Source organism: Thermobia domestica, chromosome 9 (assembly GCF_964235325.1).
Source record: "Thermobia domestica chromosome 9, izTheDome1.hap1.1, whole genome shotgun sequence".
Taxonomy (NCBI): Eukaryota; Metazoa; Arthropoda; class Insecta; order Zygentoma; family Lepismatidae; genus Thermobia; species Thermobia domestica.
The window spans coordinates 243,040,892-243,057,865 of NC_137462.1; the positions used below are offsets into that span (position 1 = coordinate 243,040,892).

At 34.7% G+C, this 16,974-nt stretch overlaps 1 protein-coding gene across 1 annotated transcript; it reads left to right on the top strand.

Moving 5' to 3' along the window:
- Positions 1–575: 575 nt before the first annotated feature.
- Positions 576–16,389, top strand: lin (protein lines homolog). The gene is made up of 2 exons (XM_081725919.1): positions 576–834; positions 14,205–16,389. The coding sequence occupies exon 2, from the start codon at positions 14,386–14,388 to the stop codon at positions 16,171–16,173; it is 1,788 nt and encodes a 595-aa protein (XP_081582045.1). The 5' UTR covers positions 576–834; positions 14,205–14,385; the 3' UTR covers positions 16,174–16,389.
- Positions 16,390–16,974: the final 585 nt, after the last annotated feature.

The following is a 16,974-nucleotide window of genomic DNA, read 5'->3' on the forward strand; positions in this document are numbered from 1 at the left end:
TGAGATCGAAATTAATATTTTAAAAATAATAATATCTCAATAAATCTTGAAGACAAGCCATTTTAACAATAGTTACCATATGCGAAAAGTTACACAAATATTAAACAAGTTTATCGTTCATAAATTTCTTGTCCTTAACTAAGCTTAGTATGACTGCCTTCTTCGCAGATTACGAGGAAAGCGACTTTCGATTTAAATGTAACAATGCATAATGTTTCCTATTATAACTTTTCATGATATTTTTGTATTGCAGATGCATTTTATATATTCATTATGTATAACTTGTCAAGTAGTGAAACACTGTAAGAATTTACACGATGTTTTCAATTATTTTTTGGTTATGAAAAAAGTACATTTGGCAACGCTCTACCCGCTCCAACTTACCAACCCGGATACCTATGTTACTACTGTAAACGTTCTAATATAAAAAAATAAAATAACATCTCGTTTATATAATTACTGTAATTCATATTTATCTTCCATATTTAAAATAAATATATTTGCATGAGGTACATTACAATTTATTTTCCACTTTTTTTGTATATGTAGAAATTAGACGGTTTTATGATTATGGATTTTATTTTGACGGCAGCGTCATATTGTTCATGATCGTGATGTGTAGTTCAGAAGAAAATTAATTATATCATTCTCAATAGCAAGTTCGTATGCTGTATGTGTTAATTTCAAAGTATTTTAAGAAAAAATCTACGTAGGATTAAGCCAAAGTTGTACATCTTATTTTAAAATGCATGAGTGAAAGTTACATGAAAACAGTTTTTGTGCAATTGCTACCCGCTCGCAGTTGGAGATGAATGAAAGTGGAAGTGAACTTAGGTGAGCGAATATAAAAGTAATAAAATTTGGGCTTAATTTCCACTAGTGAAGTGTATATATGAGTACGTGCGTATAGGTAGTACGAGTATTGGTAATATGCAATGTTTTATAGCATATGTTCAAATTAAAAGGGTTTTAAAGTGAATGAAACCAAAACTTGTATTATTCTCTTAGGTAGACAGTAAACAATAATGTACAGAACTTTACCGGTTTTGATTGTGAATATTGTTTGCATATATTAGATAAGTCCTGCAAATATAGTGCGTTACGATCAAGATAATTTCAGAACTGAAAGGAATAGTTCTAATGTGGGATAATATTTCCCAAAATACTTTTAATTTCAATGTGAATAGGGGAGACAGTAAGTGTATAATATTATTTAAAGGTGTAAGTTATCTTCCAGATTATTCTGTTACGTAAATATACTACGATTGTCATGAAACACCACTATCTCAATTATATCAATTGCTGATATAGTTTATTTATTAACATTTTCCAAAGCAATATAGAATATGAAGTACGGTAGCGTACATGTTATTGCTACATATTTTATCGTGCAGATGAACAATTTGAAGGCCACTACGTAACGCGCGAAGGTTGATTCTTTCTTGACAGTAATCATTAATGCCTGAAAATGATTTACTCTTAGCTTATTCCACCTTTGTGCCACAAAATAGGCCCAACAAGTTAAGGTTTAGATTAGGTTGCATATTTGTGAACCTACTCTCCGGAACATAACTTGCTTATTCTATTAATGACTTATTTTACTCCCACCACGCTAGTATTTTTAAAGAGCACGTATGCCACTATACAGTGATAGGTGCATGTATTGTCTATACACAAATTGTCTCTTAATTACTTAAATTGGCTCACTCGAGCAGACTGTTGTACCAAATAGATAATTTATAGGTAAAATACGATATAAAACATTTTTCGAGAAGAAATGAGAGTGTGAATTTAAGTAATTACTGTCAGTGCACAGTATACTGAAAAAAATTTGGAGTGATACTGATAGTATTCTGTGTGTAAATATGCACTTCCACTATCCTAGCTTATGCGTACACCCACCGTCACTGACGCGCCTCCTCTATGAATGCATCCCCTCGTTACCGGTCGGGCCCTCTTGCTGTACTTCTCCTCTGCCTCGCTTAGGTACCATTCGTGTTTTTAGTAGCCGCCTAGCACAAGTTGTTTCTTGTTTTATGCGCTGTAGTTTCTATGCCATACGTCCACACTGTATTAATACTGAGCTCTCCTGATCTCAGTCTGCAAGTAATAATGGAGCTCATTTAGTGTATGTTCTGTTAGAAGAAATAGAAAGCTCTAACGTAACCTGAAAATGTAAGAAATGTGTCGAAACATGGTAGAACCGTCTGCTTGAATAATGCCCTTAAATTATTACCATTAGTAACTTTCCAGTATCACATTACGAGCAATATTGCTGTTACCGTCGCGTAAAATATCGTGGGAAATTATATAACTGGTTTCTATTTTTACGAGGTAATCTTGAATGAAAGAATGATTTGGTAACGTATCAGGAAATGTGGCGGACTTTTTGTATACGTATTTTCGTTACAGGCTGTATGATATAAACTTTTTCTGGTGTTAATTTCTGTATTGTATGCTCTAAGAGATTGACTTAACATCAGTTTATTTTTCGTTTTAAATATTACATGTTAACTGTAGAACGTCCGTTTTTGTGCTATAACCAGCGTAGACTTTGTGGCATGTTTCTTATTCGTTTCTTATGATGGGTCGTTCGAACGCTTTTGCTTACGTACTAAATCTGAAATAACTATGCTATTATTATTGCTAAACTATGCTATTGTTCAAAATTACGCTATTATTATGTTTATTTCTTTATTTTTCAATTCAGAATGTTCTTTTGGGCGCAGATTGAAGAGTGGGATAGCTCTGATTCTGACATATTTACCCTTTTGACATAATTTAATCAAAGTATCTTCAGCAGTCGTAATTTATAAGCGCGTTACATTCCTTGGTTTAGATTTACTTTAGGAGAGTAAGATGGCTGTAAATACAGCATGTTCTGACTAAATCGCCAAAAGAACATACCGGTATTAGCTTTTTACTAGCGTCCTGGTATGAAAGAATTGTTTTTTCAGTACGAGTGAGAGATCGCACAAGAGGTACCGTACTCCTCAGACTCTGAGCGGAGCCGAGATAGTTTTCATTTATTTTAGTAACTTCTTTATTAGCCACGGTTTTCTCACTTGTGTAAACCTTTTCTGGATATATCTCCTGTACTTTATTTCTTAGTAATACACTAGCGCATTAATTATCTTACTAGTGACATATATTGATTATAATTATCACTTTTCATGCAATCGTTCAATGCTGATTACACTTTGCAAACTTTAAGATAAATAATATTCCCGAACAGAAAGCTAAACAGCCTTAGGTAAGATACCATATCACGTGATGTTCACTGATTTTTTTTTTTCATAATTGCTGTACACGTATATTGTTTGCATATATACATTTCTGTTGCACGGTTCATAGGTAAATTTTCTAAAACTGGTTTACTGTCGTTCATCACTACGTTCTTTGCATTTGCTAATTTGTGAAGATAAATTCCTGTGAAAGTGTAGTAAAGAAAGTATTTTGCAGATTTTGCTGGGAAGGTTCTAAAACACAAGTCCCCTTTTATAAAACTAATAAAATATATTTTACGTGCCTTGTTTTGGTTCCTTTTCGTTCCTTATTCTTTTCTTTGTTATTTTCTTCCAGTTTTTAGAGCTTTTTATCGGTCAAATATATTACTAGCAAAACTAAGAACACTGAACTTCAATCTTTGAATAGTCGATTACCATGTTTGTTTTCTTAACTAGCTAGTCATATATAGGTCTGTTGTTTTATACATAAAGTAATAATAAGGTTTAATTAATTATAATTTTAGTTAAATAAAGTTTTTTTTGTGTGTGTGTGTGTATGTGTATTATTTGTTTCACTTTACGTGTATATCTTCTATTTTAGTGTACTTTTTATTTTATTCAAAATTCCATTCAGTTTCGTTTTCGGAGTCGATGTTAAATTGTTCATTAGCGGTAGAGGTGGTATGTATTGTGTGAATCTGTCGAAGTATTTGTGACAATATATTGCTTTACACCTCGTGTGTTCTGTGTACATTTTATAGTTTCTTTTAGTATTATATTTCTTGATTAATGCGTGTTAAAGTTTTATGGGAGATTATTGATGGTCCTGGTTGTTTTTTTTTTTTTTTTTTTTTTTTTCGGGCAAGTTGGGTGAATTACAACAAAATGAATTATTCGAAATTATTAATTAACCAAAATTCCAGTTGTATTGAAGTATTTCTTTTAATAACATATATTCTAAAATAATATATGTTTGGGGTGTGTGGAGGCTCTGTACCCCTTTTTTATTTTTTATAATGTAGGAAGACATCCTTTTATGCAAGTGATGTTTTGGTTAGTTAATAGTTTGAAATCAGTTTACTTTGTCGTAGTTCACATGACTTGGACTCTGGACCTGAAGGGGGACCTGTGTTCGAGAACTTTGCTCATTTTCCTTACAGGTAATCCAGTAATTAATCTGTAATATGCCATAAAATGATAATTATGCTAATTTAGTTACATGTAATCTTTAGAGCAGGAATTCATATAGTTCAAAGGTGTGGTGTTTAAACTGTGCACATTTTTCTAGGTGGTGCCTTACCTAGATATAGAGTGCATATCAAACTGAACAGTGGAAATGTGTAGCTTCTTGAAATACTAGTTAGTGGTGTACGGCATTGTAAACAGGACAACTGGATTTAGTTTTCGGTTCTGATCGCAAATTTTCATTCGTGGATTTCATTTGTTAGTGTACGTGTTTTGATTTCCTTTCATAAGACATTAGAAGGCATTTATTTGAGATGGCGGCCTAAGAGGAACAGTGTCATAGAAGCATAGTTTAATAGTGATAATACATATTTACGAAGGGTTAAAGATTAGTAAATTGTTGTAATATTTGGCTTGCTACTGTTGCCCCCGTTCCTTGAGATTCACAAGAAAATGTGCTAAACAAAAGTTAAATTTTGTAAGAGGTTATCCCGTGAGTTACGTTAGCTTGTTCTTTTTTATTTATTTCAGTGCTAATACAGTGGTGCCCACCCCCCTCATGTCCATGACGCACCACCCCCCTCAATTGTCTATCCGTAGGTGTTCTTTCATGAAAAAAAAAAATCTTTTCGATTAATTTTTACACCCTCTCAAACTTATTTATATAGATTTTTAACCCCTCGACAATATTTCAATGACGCAGTTTCGTCATAGCCCCCCTTTGTGGGCACCCCTGGCTAATACCAAAATAATATGTTAGTATGATTTATGAAGTTATGTTGTCTCACTGTTCTTTTCGTCCCATTGCTGCAAATATCACTTTTTCTTATAAATATAATTAATATATGGCAGCAAAATACTTACTCCAGTGTGTGAATATCAAAATCTTTATTATTAATTACACTAAGTAAAGTTTATTATTATTAACAAACTATGTTTCCTGGGATTCTTAAACTGTTGATTACTCTCCTGATATTGTTTCATCAGCCAATCCTGTTGCCTTTACATGGAGCCGCGGTGGCTCAGTGGTGCATGGGGTCCTTGGTTCGACTCCAGCACGCGCAAAGTTAGCTTTGTGGTCAAGAAACACTGTGTTTGTGGGTTTTCACGGAGTTCTCCCGTTTCCTCCCACTTTCTTCATTTTACCATTTCATTAATTTCTCATCCTCACCGTTTCCTTTAGCCTAGCCGGCGTAACAATGGATCGTAAAACTTAAAAACTTCAGTTTTCATTTACTGTTGCCTTCGTTTGCTGGATACTATTAGAAGAACGTTGACTTTTGTCCTTTTTCAAGAAGCACTAATATCATTTTTTTTTTTTTCAAACCACGTTTTAGCAGCGAGGCGTGACCGATTTTACCCCGGCAGAATTTAAACCAGTAAACATAGTTCCATAAATCTCCCATTCATCCTTGATCATTTACCACAAAACGCATGAAAATCGGACTTAAATTAGAAATTCTAGACCCAAATGAAATCCGTGAGTTTTTAAAAAATCACCCTGTATTTTACAGCTTCACTGTGTAGAAAGCACTTACCGCCAAAAACTGGTATATATGTAAATATATAACTAGAAAAACGAACAACGATGAGCATTCACTGACCAGGAAGAACTTTCAGAAAATATAAACACATTTGGTGTCTTGCTCCACATTTCCCTATGTACACAGTTGCTGCTTTGAGAGAGATGCATTTAATGTTGTGTAGTAGGGATGTGTTTTTACTCCGTAGATCGTGACCGACGAAGGGGACAGAAGAGATAGTGAAAATGTTTACAGAATAAATGTCCAGGCATAATGATGTTTTTTATTAAGTTAATAATGATGCATCAGGCATTCTTATATCGCAATATAAATCCCAGGAATCCCTGTTTGTCAAATGTTAATTGAGAAACAACTAGAGTGCACTTAATACTTAAGCTAGAACGGTATTTTAACCTGAAAAAAAAAGGCATGGGGTACCCTTTCCATTACTTTCAGATTTTTATTTCCATTATCCAGAAAGAAAAGACTTATTTTTCAGAGAGAGAGTATTCGGGGCGGGGTCGTTGAGATGGATAGTGAAAAAAGGAAAAACGAGTGGGAATCTTTTTCAAGATGGAGTACAGAATGATGTACTGGTAATACACGTGGAGGTTTTACAAGTGAAAGTACATGCGCATGGTACCATTTGAAATCTTTCGTTCTGAAGAGCATGACGTTTTAATCATTTTTGTAAATTTATCTACAAATTTTGCCATTGTCTATACTTTTTTCTCTGTTTAAACTGCTAGCAGTTACAACTTGGGAGAAAGTAACCTTTTCAAAGAATACACCTTTCAGATTTTCTAAACCTATTTTGCAGTTAGGAAGCATTTCTTGCCATCCGAATGCGGCTGTATTGTCCGGGAATATGGAGTCTACATTAACTTTCCTCAACCAAATCGGAACACGTGGCTTTGCATTGCTGAAGCGAGTAACACCTGCGATTCATACGCATTAGTTTCACTGTTTTACAGCCTTTCATTGACATATTCGAACGACTGCGAGTACATTGTTGGATTGAACACCTTGTCCACCGAACTCTCTACTAACTACAGAGCAGATCCTTCTGTTGCTGCAATGATAGTTTTGGTTTATTTTTTTAGTGAGTTCATATGGTATCAACAAATGATCTGATGACCTTCTCTCGGAGCATCATAAAAAAACGAAACCACCTCTCACTGCACATCAGCACTGTCCAGAAAAGAATCTCCCCTGGTGAGACAGCAACGAAACACTGGCTTTTGTTCACCTTGCTTGGTTAAGTAGTCAACTCATGTGGTACCCGTCGTTCCACTTTATACCCAAGCTGGTGGAATGTTAGCAAATGGTTTCTGTACTTCAGTTAAACGTTTTTCTCACATCCATGTGTTCGACCATTATCGACTTCAGTAGTCATAAATGTTGCGAAATAGAGGAGTTCACCATTATTATTGTTCAACCACCGTTGTAATGTCTGCTCATTTACAATATTCTTACCAAATGTCTGGCCTATTTCTTTCTGTTTCACGTGGAGCCGTACAGCTCGAGTTGTGGGTCCCATGTCACGAATGTCGCCGTGTATCTGTGGCGACCACAACCATCATACTACGGGAGCAGATGCTCGTACTTTTTTCTTCCTTTTTTTCACCTCGGAATTACAGGTATAGGAAGCGTGTACAGTGCCACCGTATAGCAATCTGTCAATATTCTTTGATATATAATCAATCCCGTTTCAAGTTTTTTTAAAAGGAAATCTAATGCAGTGTAATTGTATGGGGTATAATTCATTTATATAAAGACTGAGTTGTATGTAAAAGATAGTTCGTAGATAATCTTCGACTCTGGGAGGTTAATATCTTAGCTACGTTTCGTAATAAGTAAATTTCTTTTAGAAAGAAATCAAGAGTAAAAAGTAACAACATAGTTAAGTTGCACAACTCTGTCGCCAAGTGGCATGGAACGTACTGAATTGTTCGTAGTTTTGTTAAAAATGGACAATTTGGGTGCATTTTTATTTATTTAATTATTGCAAATAACATATACTTACTGTAGTGTAGCTTACGTCAATTCTAATAAAACCTTTTCCTTTTTATGGGTAAATGAGTTTATTTTTGTGTAAAGAAAAACTGTACTTCGCTAGATCCATCATGAAACATGATTATACGCTGCTGTTGCCAAACGTCACCACGAATAACTGTTTATCTTTCGTCATATAACGTGAAGATATTCCTTGTATTCTGTGTGCACTCAAGATGGAATTGATAAAAAAAAAGAATTATATATCATAGTGTATGAAACACTACTCTAGCAAAATATATAAAGCTCAAAGGAAACGAAAAATAAAGAAGCTATATAGAAATTACTTCGCTTGGGCATAAAATAATTTCACGAATTCATTACCAGCATGTCACTGATAATTTTTGATGTATAGTTTCAAGTAACTTAGGCTGATATGTTATGTACGGTTTAGCTGTTCTTGTGCTTCAATCCACTCCCTATAATTACTATTTTAATAGTAGATGAGATAAATAAATAAATCATGCAGCGCCGATTGATGAGCTGTTCGCAATAAGATGATAATACTAATATAAGTTTTTCTATGGGGGGGGAGGGCATCATCTCCCATTTTAGAATAGGCTAATCTTTCTTCTGTTTATGCTTTTACATTTCTTATGCCCACGACTGCACAAACATATAATACATAGTTTACCGTGGAAGTCAGAAAGAGCACTATGTGGTTTTTAAATATTTTGAGGTATTGAATTGCCCACATGTAAGACTTAGCCCTACTTTAGGGAATTCATTCAATTCGTTACGTTCATTGAACGAATTGGCTAATGAAAATCTTACTATAGAGAATTTTATATTAATACGAACTCGAATCTGTCAGTAGATTTCGTTTTGGAATAAAATAAACTATTTTATGATTATTTTTTTTTTAAAGCCCGTCCTTTCTGGCCCACCCTAGCTCAGTGTTACGGCGTTCACTTGTACTGTGTGAGGACCCTGGTTCAATATCAGCTCTTGCATGTTTGTGTTTTTTCTGGCTTATCCCATTACTTTCTTCATTCGGCTGTTTCTTTCATTAATATGTCTTCCTCGTCTTTGGACCATAAACGTGAGACATTAATCTTTTTTTAAAAATAAATAAATTAATGAATTAATTAAAATAGCGTCTTCGACACCCAACTCCTCGGTGCTAGTTGTCTGCCGTCGCTCGCTGTCAGTCTCAAGTTCGTACTCTCCGCGCTGGGCTATAGAAGAAATTCATCCGTGCAAGAAACTTAGAGTGTATACTAGTTTATGAAGGCAGTTATGTCGAACTTCTCACAGAAAACGCTGCATTTGTAGCCATAATGACTGTGCTTTCTGAAGTAAACCTGCACCAAGGAATGCATTGTCGCTTACAAAATACGATTTTTGAAGTTGCGAAGAATCCCTTTTGTCTAAAAGATGGGATTCATATAATATTTTGATTGTACATATATTGTTAACCTGCTCCATCGAGGTATCAGGTTAATATAACTTTTTCTACGCCATTATGTGAGAAAAATTTACAGTAAAATTGATTTTAGTTCAATCTTTAAAGCAGTTTGAGTAGAACTTTCGTAGTAAATTATTTTGAATTGGTATACAAATTCTAAATCTGCACCGTAGAGTTATATAATTCTAGATAAATAAATAACATTTCGAAAGTGGAATTAATAACTTTTGATTATAGAATATAATTAATTAATAGCTCGAAAGCCGACTGTGTTGAATAAAAGGCAAATAAAAATTCATTGTCATTTCTCTTGGTACTAAGTCATGTAAAAAATGTGCTTGCGTTTTCTATCCGAAACTTATATGATAACATCACAATGCGATCTGTCATCTAGTGAGAAAACAGCCATAAAAATGATTTGTGGTCTTAAGATATGGAAGGATAGAGCCGCTAATCAGGACTTGTAACAATACGATTGGGAAAAACTGCAATACTGCTATAACTGTGGTTCAGTGGTAGAGCACTTCCCAGAGGTCTGGAATTCCTGGTTCAATCCCCGCCCAAGTAAGTTTGTGTTGGGGAACGTCGTGTTCGTTGGTTTTCTAGGGGTACTCGAGTTTCTTCCCAGCGCGGTGGCTCAGTGGTAGAGCGTTCACCTCCGGTGCTTGGGGTCGCTGGTTCGATCCCAGCTCGCGCCGTGTGGACTTTGTGGTGGACAAACACCGTGCTCGTGGTTTTTCTCGGGGTTCTCCAGTTTCTTCCCACTTTCTTCATTCCACCATTTCATTCATTTCTCATCATCACCGTCTCCTTTAGCCTAACCGGCATAGTCGTGGGACTAGAAAAAATGAAATCTAGTTTCTTCCAGGGGCGTCATTTCAGACTTTGCTTGGGGGGGGGGGCAAGAGTACCACCGATATCAGACTTTCACGTTTTGTACTAGTATATTAGTAGACAATCGATTAAAGTATATGTATTACTCAAACTCTTGGGGGGGGGCAATTGCCCCCTCCTGCCCTCCCTAAATGACGCCCCTGGTTTCTTCCCACTTCTTTATTCCATCAATTAGTTCATCATCATTCACTTGTCGTAATGATCATAGTCTAAAGGACATAATTGTGGTACCTTAAACTGATAGATTTCATGTCAATTTTTACAACATTGCTATAATTCGAGCACATCATTTAGCATGCATGGTTGGTCTACGTGGCAAACGTGTGCGTTTTTTGTGCCTGTGGTCCCAGACTCTATTCTGAGTTCGGATACTTGCTTCAGATAAAAATTCGGTAGTGGTTTGGATTCTAGTTGAGAAATAGGTATCATTCTATACAAGCGAATATGAGAGAAATGAGTACTTTTTCACCTAAAACGTTTTCTTCGAGTGTTTTTTTGCACATCTCGTATTGTAAATTCAGTATAATATGTACGATACAAATAAATACTGCAGAAATAAAGGAAGGTGAATAAATTACGACAATCGTATATTTGCAGATTTGTAGCTTCCTCCCCCCCCCCTTCTTCTATTCGGGCGCTTCAGCAAATTTTCAGTTGTTATAAAAATTAGACTTTCGTTCATGAGTAGGTGTATGTATTTTCCCTAAATGCACGAGTGTAATCATTGTTTTGATATCTTAGTATTTTTATTCTTACCTATGTTACTAATATACATGTGTTTTGGTGTATGAGTTGTCTGCAGAAATTTGCTTAATAACAGGAACAAATCGATTAAAGAGGTTTTAGATTTTTTTTTTCGTTGTGCATTATTCTTTAATTTTCCAGTGTTTTTTTGGAATGGAGTCACGCTAATATGTTTTTTTGGATATGCGTGCATTTGTAACAACATTCGTTATACACGTATTTTGGGCTTAAAATCTTTTTACATATACAATACACAAAATTAAATGAAAATTTGTTGACTGTACGTTTAGGTGATATTTCGTAAATTCATAGTACTGGAAAACCTATGGTAATCTGTCTATCAAAGATATAATATTCTCTTTATGTAATTGAAGTACATACATTAAATTAAAACAAATATTGCTTACATAAAACAAATACAGCAAGTAACAGTAATAATTAAATTTAATACTTAAGCCCTCACCGCAATCCTTCAGCAAACTAATTACAGAAAATAAAAATACAATTGGTTTTTAATTTATTTGTGTCAGGTCCACGTGTATTTACGTCCTGATTTCTGCTTCACATACTGACTTCTTTCTGTAATAGAATTCCACAATTTAAATTAGACCAACACATTCTTGTATATAGGGGAGGCCGGGGTAATTAGAGACAAAAAATATTCTTGCACTTGAATTGATTTCTTGGGGAACTAGAAAAAAAAATATATGTGATTATACTTTAAAAAAATTAAACCTGCTTATGTATTAAGACATTTTTCCAGTTGCTTTTTCACACCAAAAAAAAATCACGAAAAATTTTGTTAAAGTCAGTGTCTCTTATTACCCTAAGGGGTAATAAGAGACAGGTCTCTCAGTACTCATATACATAGAATAGAAAATGAGTAGTAGTTTAAGGAAAAACCTTCAGACAATTCTGAACAATTTACTTTTTTCAGATCTAAAATATGTACATATGTTCCCGAAATATCAAGATTTAAAAAATGAAATTCAGTAGTTCGTTCGGAAAATTTAGTTGCCTGAGTATTAAATATCAAAAACCATTAAAACAAAGTATACGTAATCTAGATGGACAAAACATCATCATGGACACAACTCATGCTACCAAATAAAAAAGAATGCTGACAAGAAATTTTCTGGAAAATGTCGAAAATGAAGTTAAAAAGTGCCTAAATTCGCAATAAAGAAAAGACACCGCATTTGAAAAATGATTTTAGCTAAATTAAATGTATTGAAAAAGCTATTAAATTGTAATCATACAAGAAGAGAACATTGAAAAATATTGTTGACCAAATTTTATGTAAAATGTAGCCTATGTAAAACTACATTTTCGAAAAATATGTAAGATGAATATTAAACTTTTACGATGTACAGTCGAACGATCATATGAAAAATGTACAAAAGAGTTTGGAAATGTTATGCTAGCCTATGTAAAATCCAAGGTAACATTTAAAAACCTCATAAATGTAATTTAAACTTTAGTAACATAATTATAGCAGGTAGGCCTTATTAATTATCTTAGACTGGAACACTTAAACAAACATAGGAAAAATGTATAGGCCAAAAGGAACTTTTGGCATATATGCATTAGTTTAACAAATATTAAGAATAGTCCTACAAACACCTAGGCTTACCAAAAGAACAGGAGCCATATTTAATCTTTCTGTTTTGGTTTCAAAAGTTCTTTTTCACTTTGCTATAAAGACAACGAATTTTTTGGAGGTATCCTCTGGAAATCTGGAATGGCTCATTTCCATTTCCATCCAGTTTGATAGATCCATAAAACATAAGTTTGGATGTCACTGTTTGAATGTCATCATAGGCAGGCCCAGTTCTTTTTTCAAAAATCTAACGTTGCACGGTCCTTCATCTGGGAAAGCAATAATCCTCCCAATATACCAGTCAAGATTGTAGTACACGGCGTAATACATTTCTAAGCAAGATTCTGCTCTGGTTGTCACGTAGTCAATAATATTTTGTCATTAAAGTAGAAATGCTAATTTTAATTGGAGTTACGCCTATGTGGCTTGCTTACTGTTACCATAGAAATAATTTGATATTTACCAACTAGCAGCGTTCACCCTGCTTCGCTGGGGTCACCCCGGAACGCAATAAACTTTGTTACTTAGATAATTTTTACTTTTTCGCTTTCAAGTGATATGATAAAAACCATAGAAGATTGCAGTAAATGTTAACATTATATCGCCTGTCATTTATGTTAACCCGCCGAGTGACACGGTCATGTGGGTTGCATATAAATACGGTTAGATTTAGCTATGATGAGCTAACAAAGGATTTGTACGTTATGGACACTTGAATGGTCAATTATCTCAAGACACTGGTAATTGAAAATTAAAGTGATATGATAAAAACCATCTAGGGTCCAAATCTTAATAACCCCCCAAAAATGAAAGAAATTGGTTCAGCCGTATTAGCGTGATGAGCTAACAAAGGATTTGTACGTTCTCTTTTATATATATAGATATCGTGAGACAAATGCAGAGGTAGTTGAATGAAGAGATAAAGGAAACTGTTTCTAGAAAGTTAGAAAAAACAGTATGAGAGCTGATATTCGGTCAGCCATTAAAAATCTTTCCCCTGATAGTCCTTCACGGATTGTAGAATCAATGAGTTAAAAAGAGAAGAAAGTTCCACTACATTAAAAATTAATTAGAGCTTAGTATGATAACCGCATTATAAACGCGTATGTGATCAGTTTTAGTTCTTACTAAATTAATGTAATGTACTCAATAATAGGACTAAAAGTGGTAAATATAGTAAATGCCAAAAGCGAAAAGGTTGGACAATTGCAATGACCCGCACATGTGTGGCATTCTTTTGAACTGCTCAGAAGCCTACCAAGTACTTCTCACGATTACTACGTTCTACAACATTTTCTCATTTGACACTTTAACATGAAAAACAGTGTATGTATTTCTTTGGCACTTAACATCATTTACTACTTTTAGTTTTCATTTATAAATAAATATAAGTGCCTTGACATCTTCTACAAGATCGTATTATGTAATAGTGGCAGGTGAAAATGTTATACGTTCCTTTTTGTAGACCATTTAAGCAGGTGATTGTTATGAATGTATTTGCTAAGTTCATTACATTGAAATTGAAATTATGCTTAACTACATTTCTTTTTCATTCTGTATCGTTACAGGTTATGTGCATTTATGGCAGATGTCAGAATCGTCTTAAAGCAGAGAAGTTAACAGATAATGATTTTAATAAGGAAAACGCTATGACAATGAATGTTCCGGAAATGTTAGTGTGTCTTCGAGCCCTTTTATTTTATTCTTCAAGGAACATTACATAATACAAAAGGTTGTGTAAGTGTGTTCATGGTTCTGAAAAAGAATACCTCTACTTCGTTGCCAACAATGGCTGAACCAGTAAAGAAGAAAGCCAGGGTGGACGAAATGGGTTTGCCTTGTTCGGAAGGAGAACCAGAGCATGAACTGGTGGTGTTTCAGCAACATTTACTCACAAAGTGTCTGTGCTCTTTGCCGAACTCTGGTTTCAGGCGATCGTTCCAATGTGCCAAAGTTTTGTCTGAAGAATGTGGATATGAAGTTGCAGCAACCAACTGGACAAGAGATCATATTTTATTATTTATAAGTACTGTGCAGCTTTTGTGTGAAGTGGCCATAAAACAGAGCAGCAAGGGATGTATATGTGCAAGGATTAGTGAGTATTGTGATGAACTTGTAAAGAATGAACATGGCCTTGTGGAACTGCTGATTGAGTTTTCTTCCAATTCAGATCAGTTTATTTGTTTTACGGCTAGTAGAGCGTTATCAGCTTTTTTAATTATTTCGAAATCTCAGGTGGATCAATCGTGGTTAGAGAGTTTAACAGTGAATATTTTACTCTCAACTGAGCCTCAGAAAATCTCCTTTTCGTTAGATGTTATCAAACGGGTCATTGAGTGGAAAGAGATGGATAATCATCCGTTGGAAGAAGATGGAGAAGACAGTCGACCATCAACATGCGAGGTGATTAATTTAGCAGATCCTGATGGTTTAGATAACAGTCAAGTAAAATGTGTGTGTATAAAAGCTTTGGAAAGTAAGTGGCCTGAAATTGTCCATAAATTTCACAATTTGATTGCTGCGTATTCCAGTGAAAATGAATCTACTGTAGTTACGTTTTTAAGCTTGTGGGAAGCAATCATTTCTGTGAAAGCAAATCTGTCCGTAGTGGATACAAAGCCATTTTATGCTGATCTGGATAAATTTGTTGTTTTGCTTACTCCAGCTATCCCGCCACTAATATGGAAACATTTGATTAGTTTGTTTAATGAAGTATTATGCTATGGTAGTACTTTAGCTTTGCAAGAAATTCTTGCGGAAGAACCATGTGAATTGGCGCATTTGATAGTACGTAACGTGAAGGACCGTCATCTTCTAGACGCACTTCCTTATCGTGGAGGCAGTGGAAGGTTTGGAGGTGGTGCCGGTGATGGTGATCGGCCTTTACTTCAGAAAATGACGTTGTTGGTGTTGAAAAGTGTAGCTGTTACTGTGAAAGAGACGCGGTGTGATAGTTCAAGTGATAGTTCTCAGAGCTCGGGGGGTGAAGATATTGATGCCGATATGGCTGTAATCGAGCGAAGTATTCGTGAGGTACTTCGCCAGTTAGATGGTTGTGTAAAATCCTTAATTCCATTTCATCCAGAAACTCCTATTGCTCAGTGGGTTGTGCAGCTCTTTAATGACCAGGACGATGCCTTGATTGAAGGAATGGTGTGTTGTTTAGACGTAGTGGTTGGACTTTTTTATAGATCCCAACCGCAAGTTGATCTTCAACACTCACTGAGTCCTGTGAGAACTTTTATGCAATTTTTGCAGATTTTATCGTATGATCACAATATGTTGATAGACTTTCTGGTTTCAAATGAAACCTGTTTTTTGTTGTATTTGCTAAGGTTTTTAAAATTTGTAAGAAAAAACTGGGCTGAATTTGTGTCTTGTTGCGGTAGAGAAATCGAGAATACAATGTCAGTCCTTATACGCCTCAGGATAGCGATAGATAGATTAGTGTCTAAAGATCTGTTTCCTTACAATATAAATCCAATTTTAAGGCTGTTGGGTGGGTGTGAACAAATGTATGAAATGAGTGGACATTAACGAAACACAGGTATGGTAGTTACCTATTTTTCTATATAATAAATGTCACCAAAGCCATGACAGAAATAATACTGGGAGATTTTTACTGTACAGAATGAAATTAAATTAACACTTTAAGCTGTTAATCATACTGATGCAGCGTGTAAATATTGTCAGTTTATTAAAGACTATACAACAGTATTTTTAAATAAAAACATTCATTTTTTTACATTATAATACGATGTTTTATTTTGAATGGTTTTAATATTTTAAAATACAAATCTTATGAAAACAAAATTAAGAAACAGTAATTTTTATTTATAAGGTACTAGCAGCGTTCACCCCGCTTCGCTGCGGTCACCCCGGAACGCAATAAACTTTGTTACTTAGATAATTTTTACTTTTTCGCTTTCAAGTGATATGATAAAAACCATAGTAGATTGCAGTAAATGTTAACATTATATCGCCTCTCATTTATGTTAACCCGCCCCGCTTCGCTGCGGTCACCCCGGAACGCAATAAACTTTGTTACTTAGATAAAAAAACCATAGTAGATTGCACTAAATGTTAACATTATATCGCCTGTCATTTATGTTAAATCGCCTGTCATTTATGTTAACCCGCCGAGTGACACGGTCATGCGGGTTGCATATAAATACGTTTATTTTTACCTATGATGAACTAACAAAGGATTTGTACGTTTGGTCAATTATCTCAAGACACTGGTAATTAAAAATTAAAGTGATATGATAAAAACCATCTAGGGTCCAAATCCTAATAACCCCCCAAAAATGAAAGAAATTGGTTCAGCCGTATTAGCGT

Bases quoted from the DNA above. Each gene is read 5' to 3' on its own strand.
- lin (XM_081725919.1), top strand. From the start codon at position 14,386: ATGGTTCTGAAAAAGAATACCTCTACTTCGTTGCCAACAATGGCTGAA.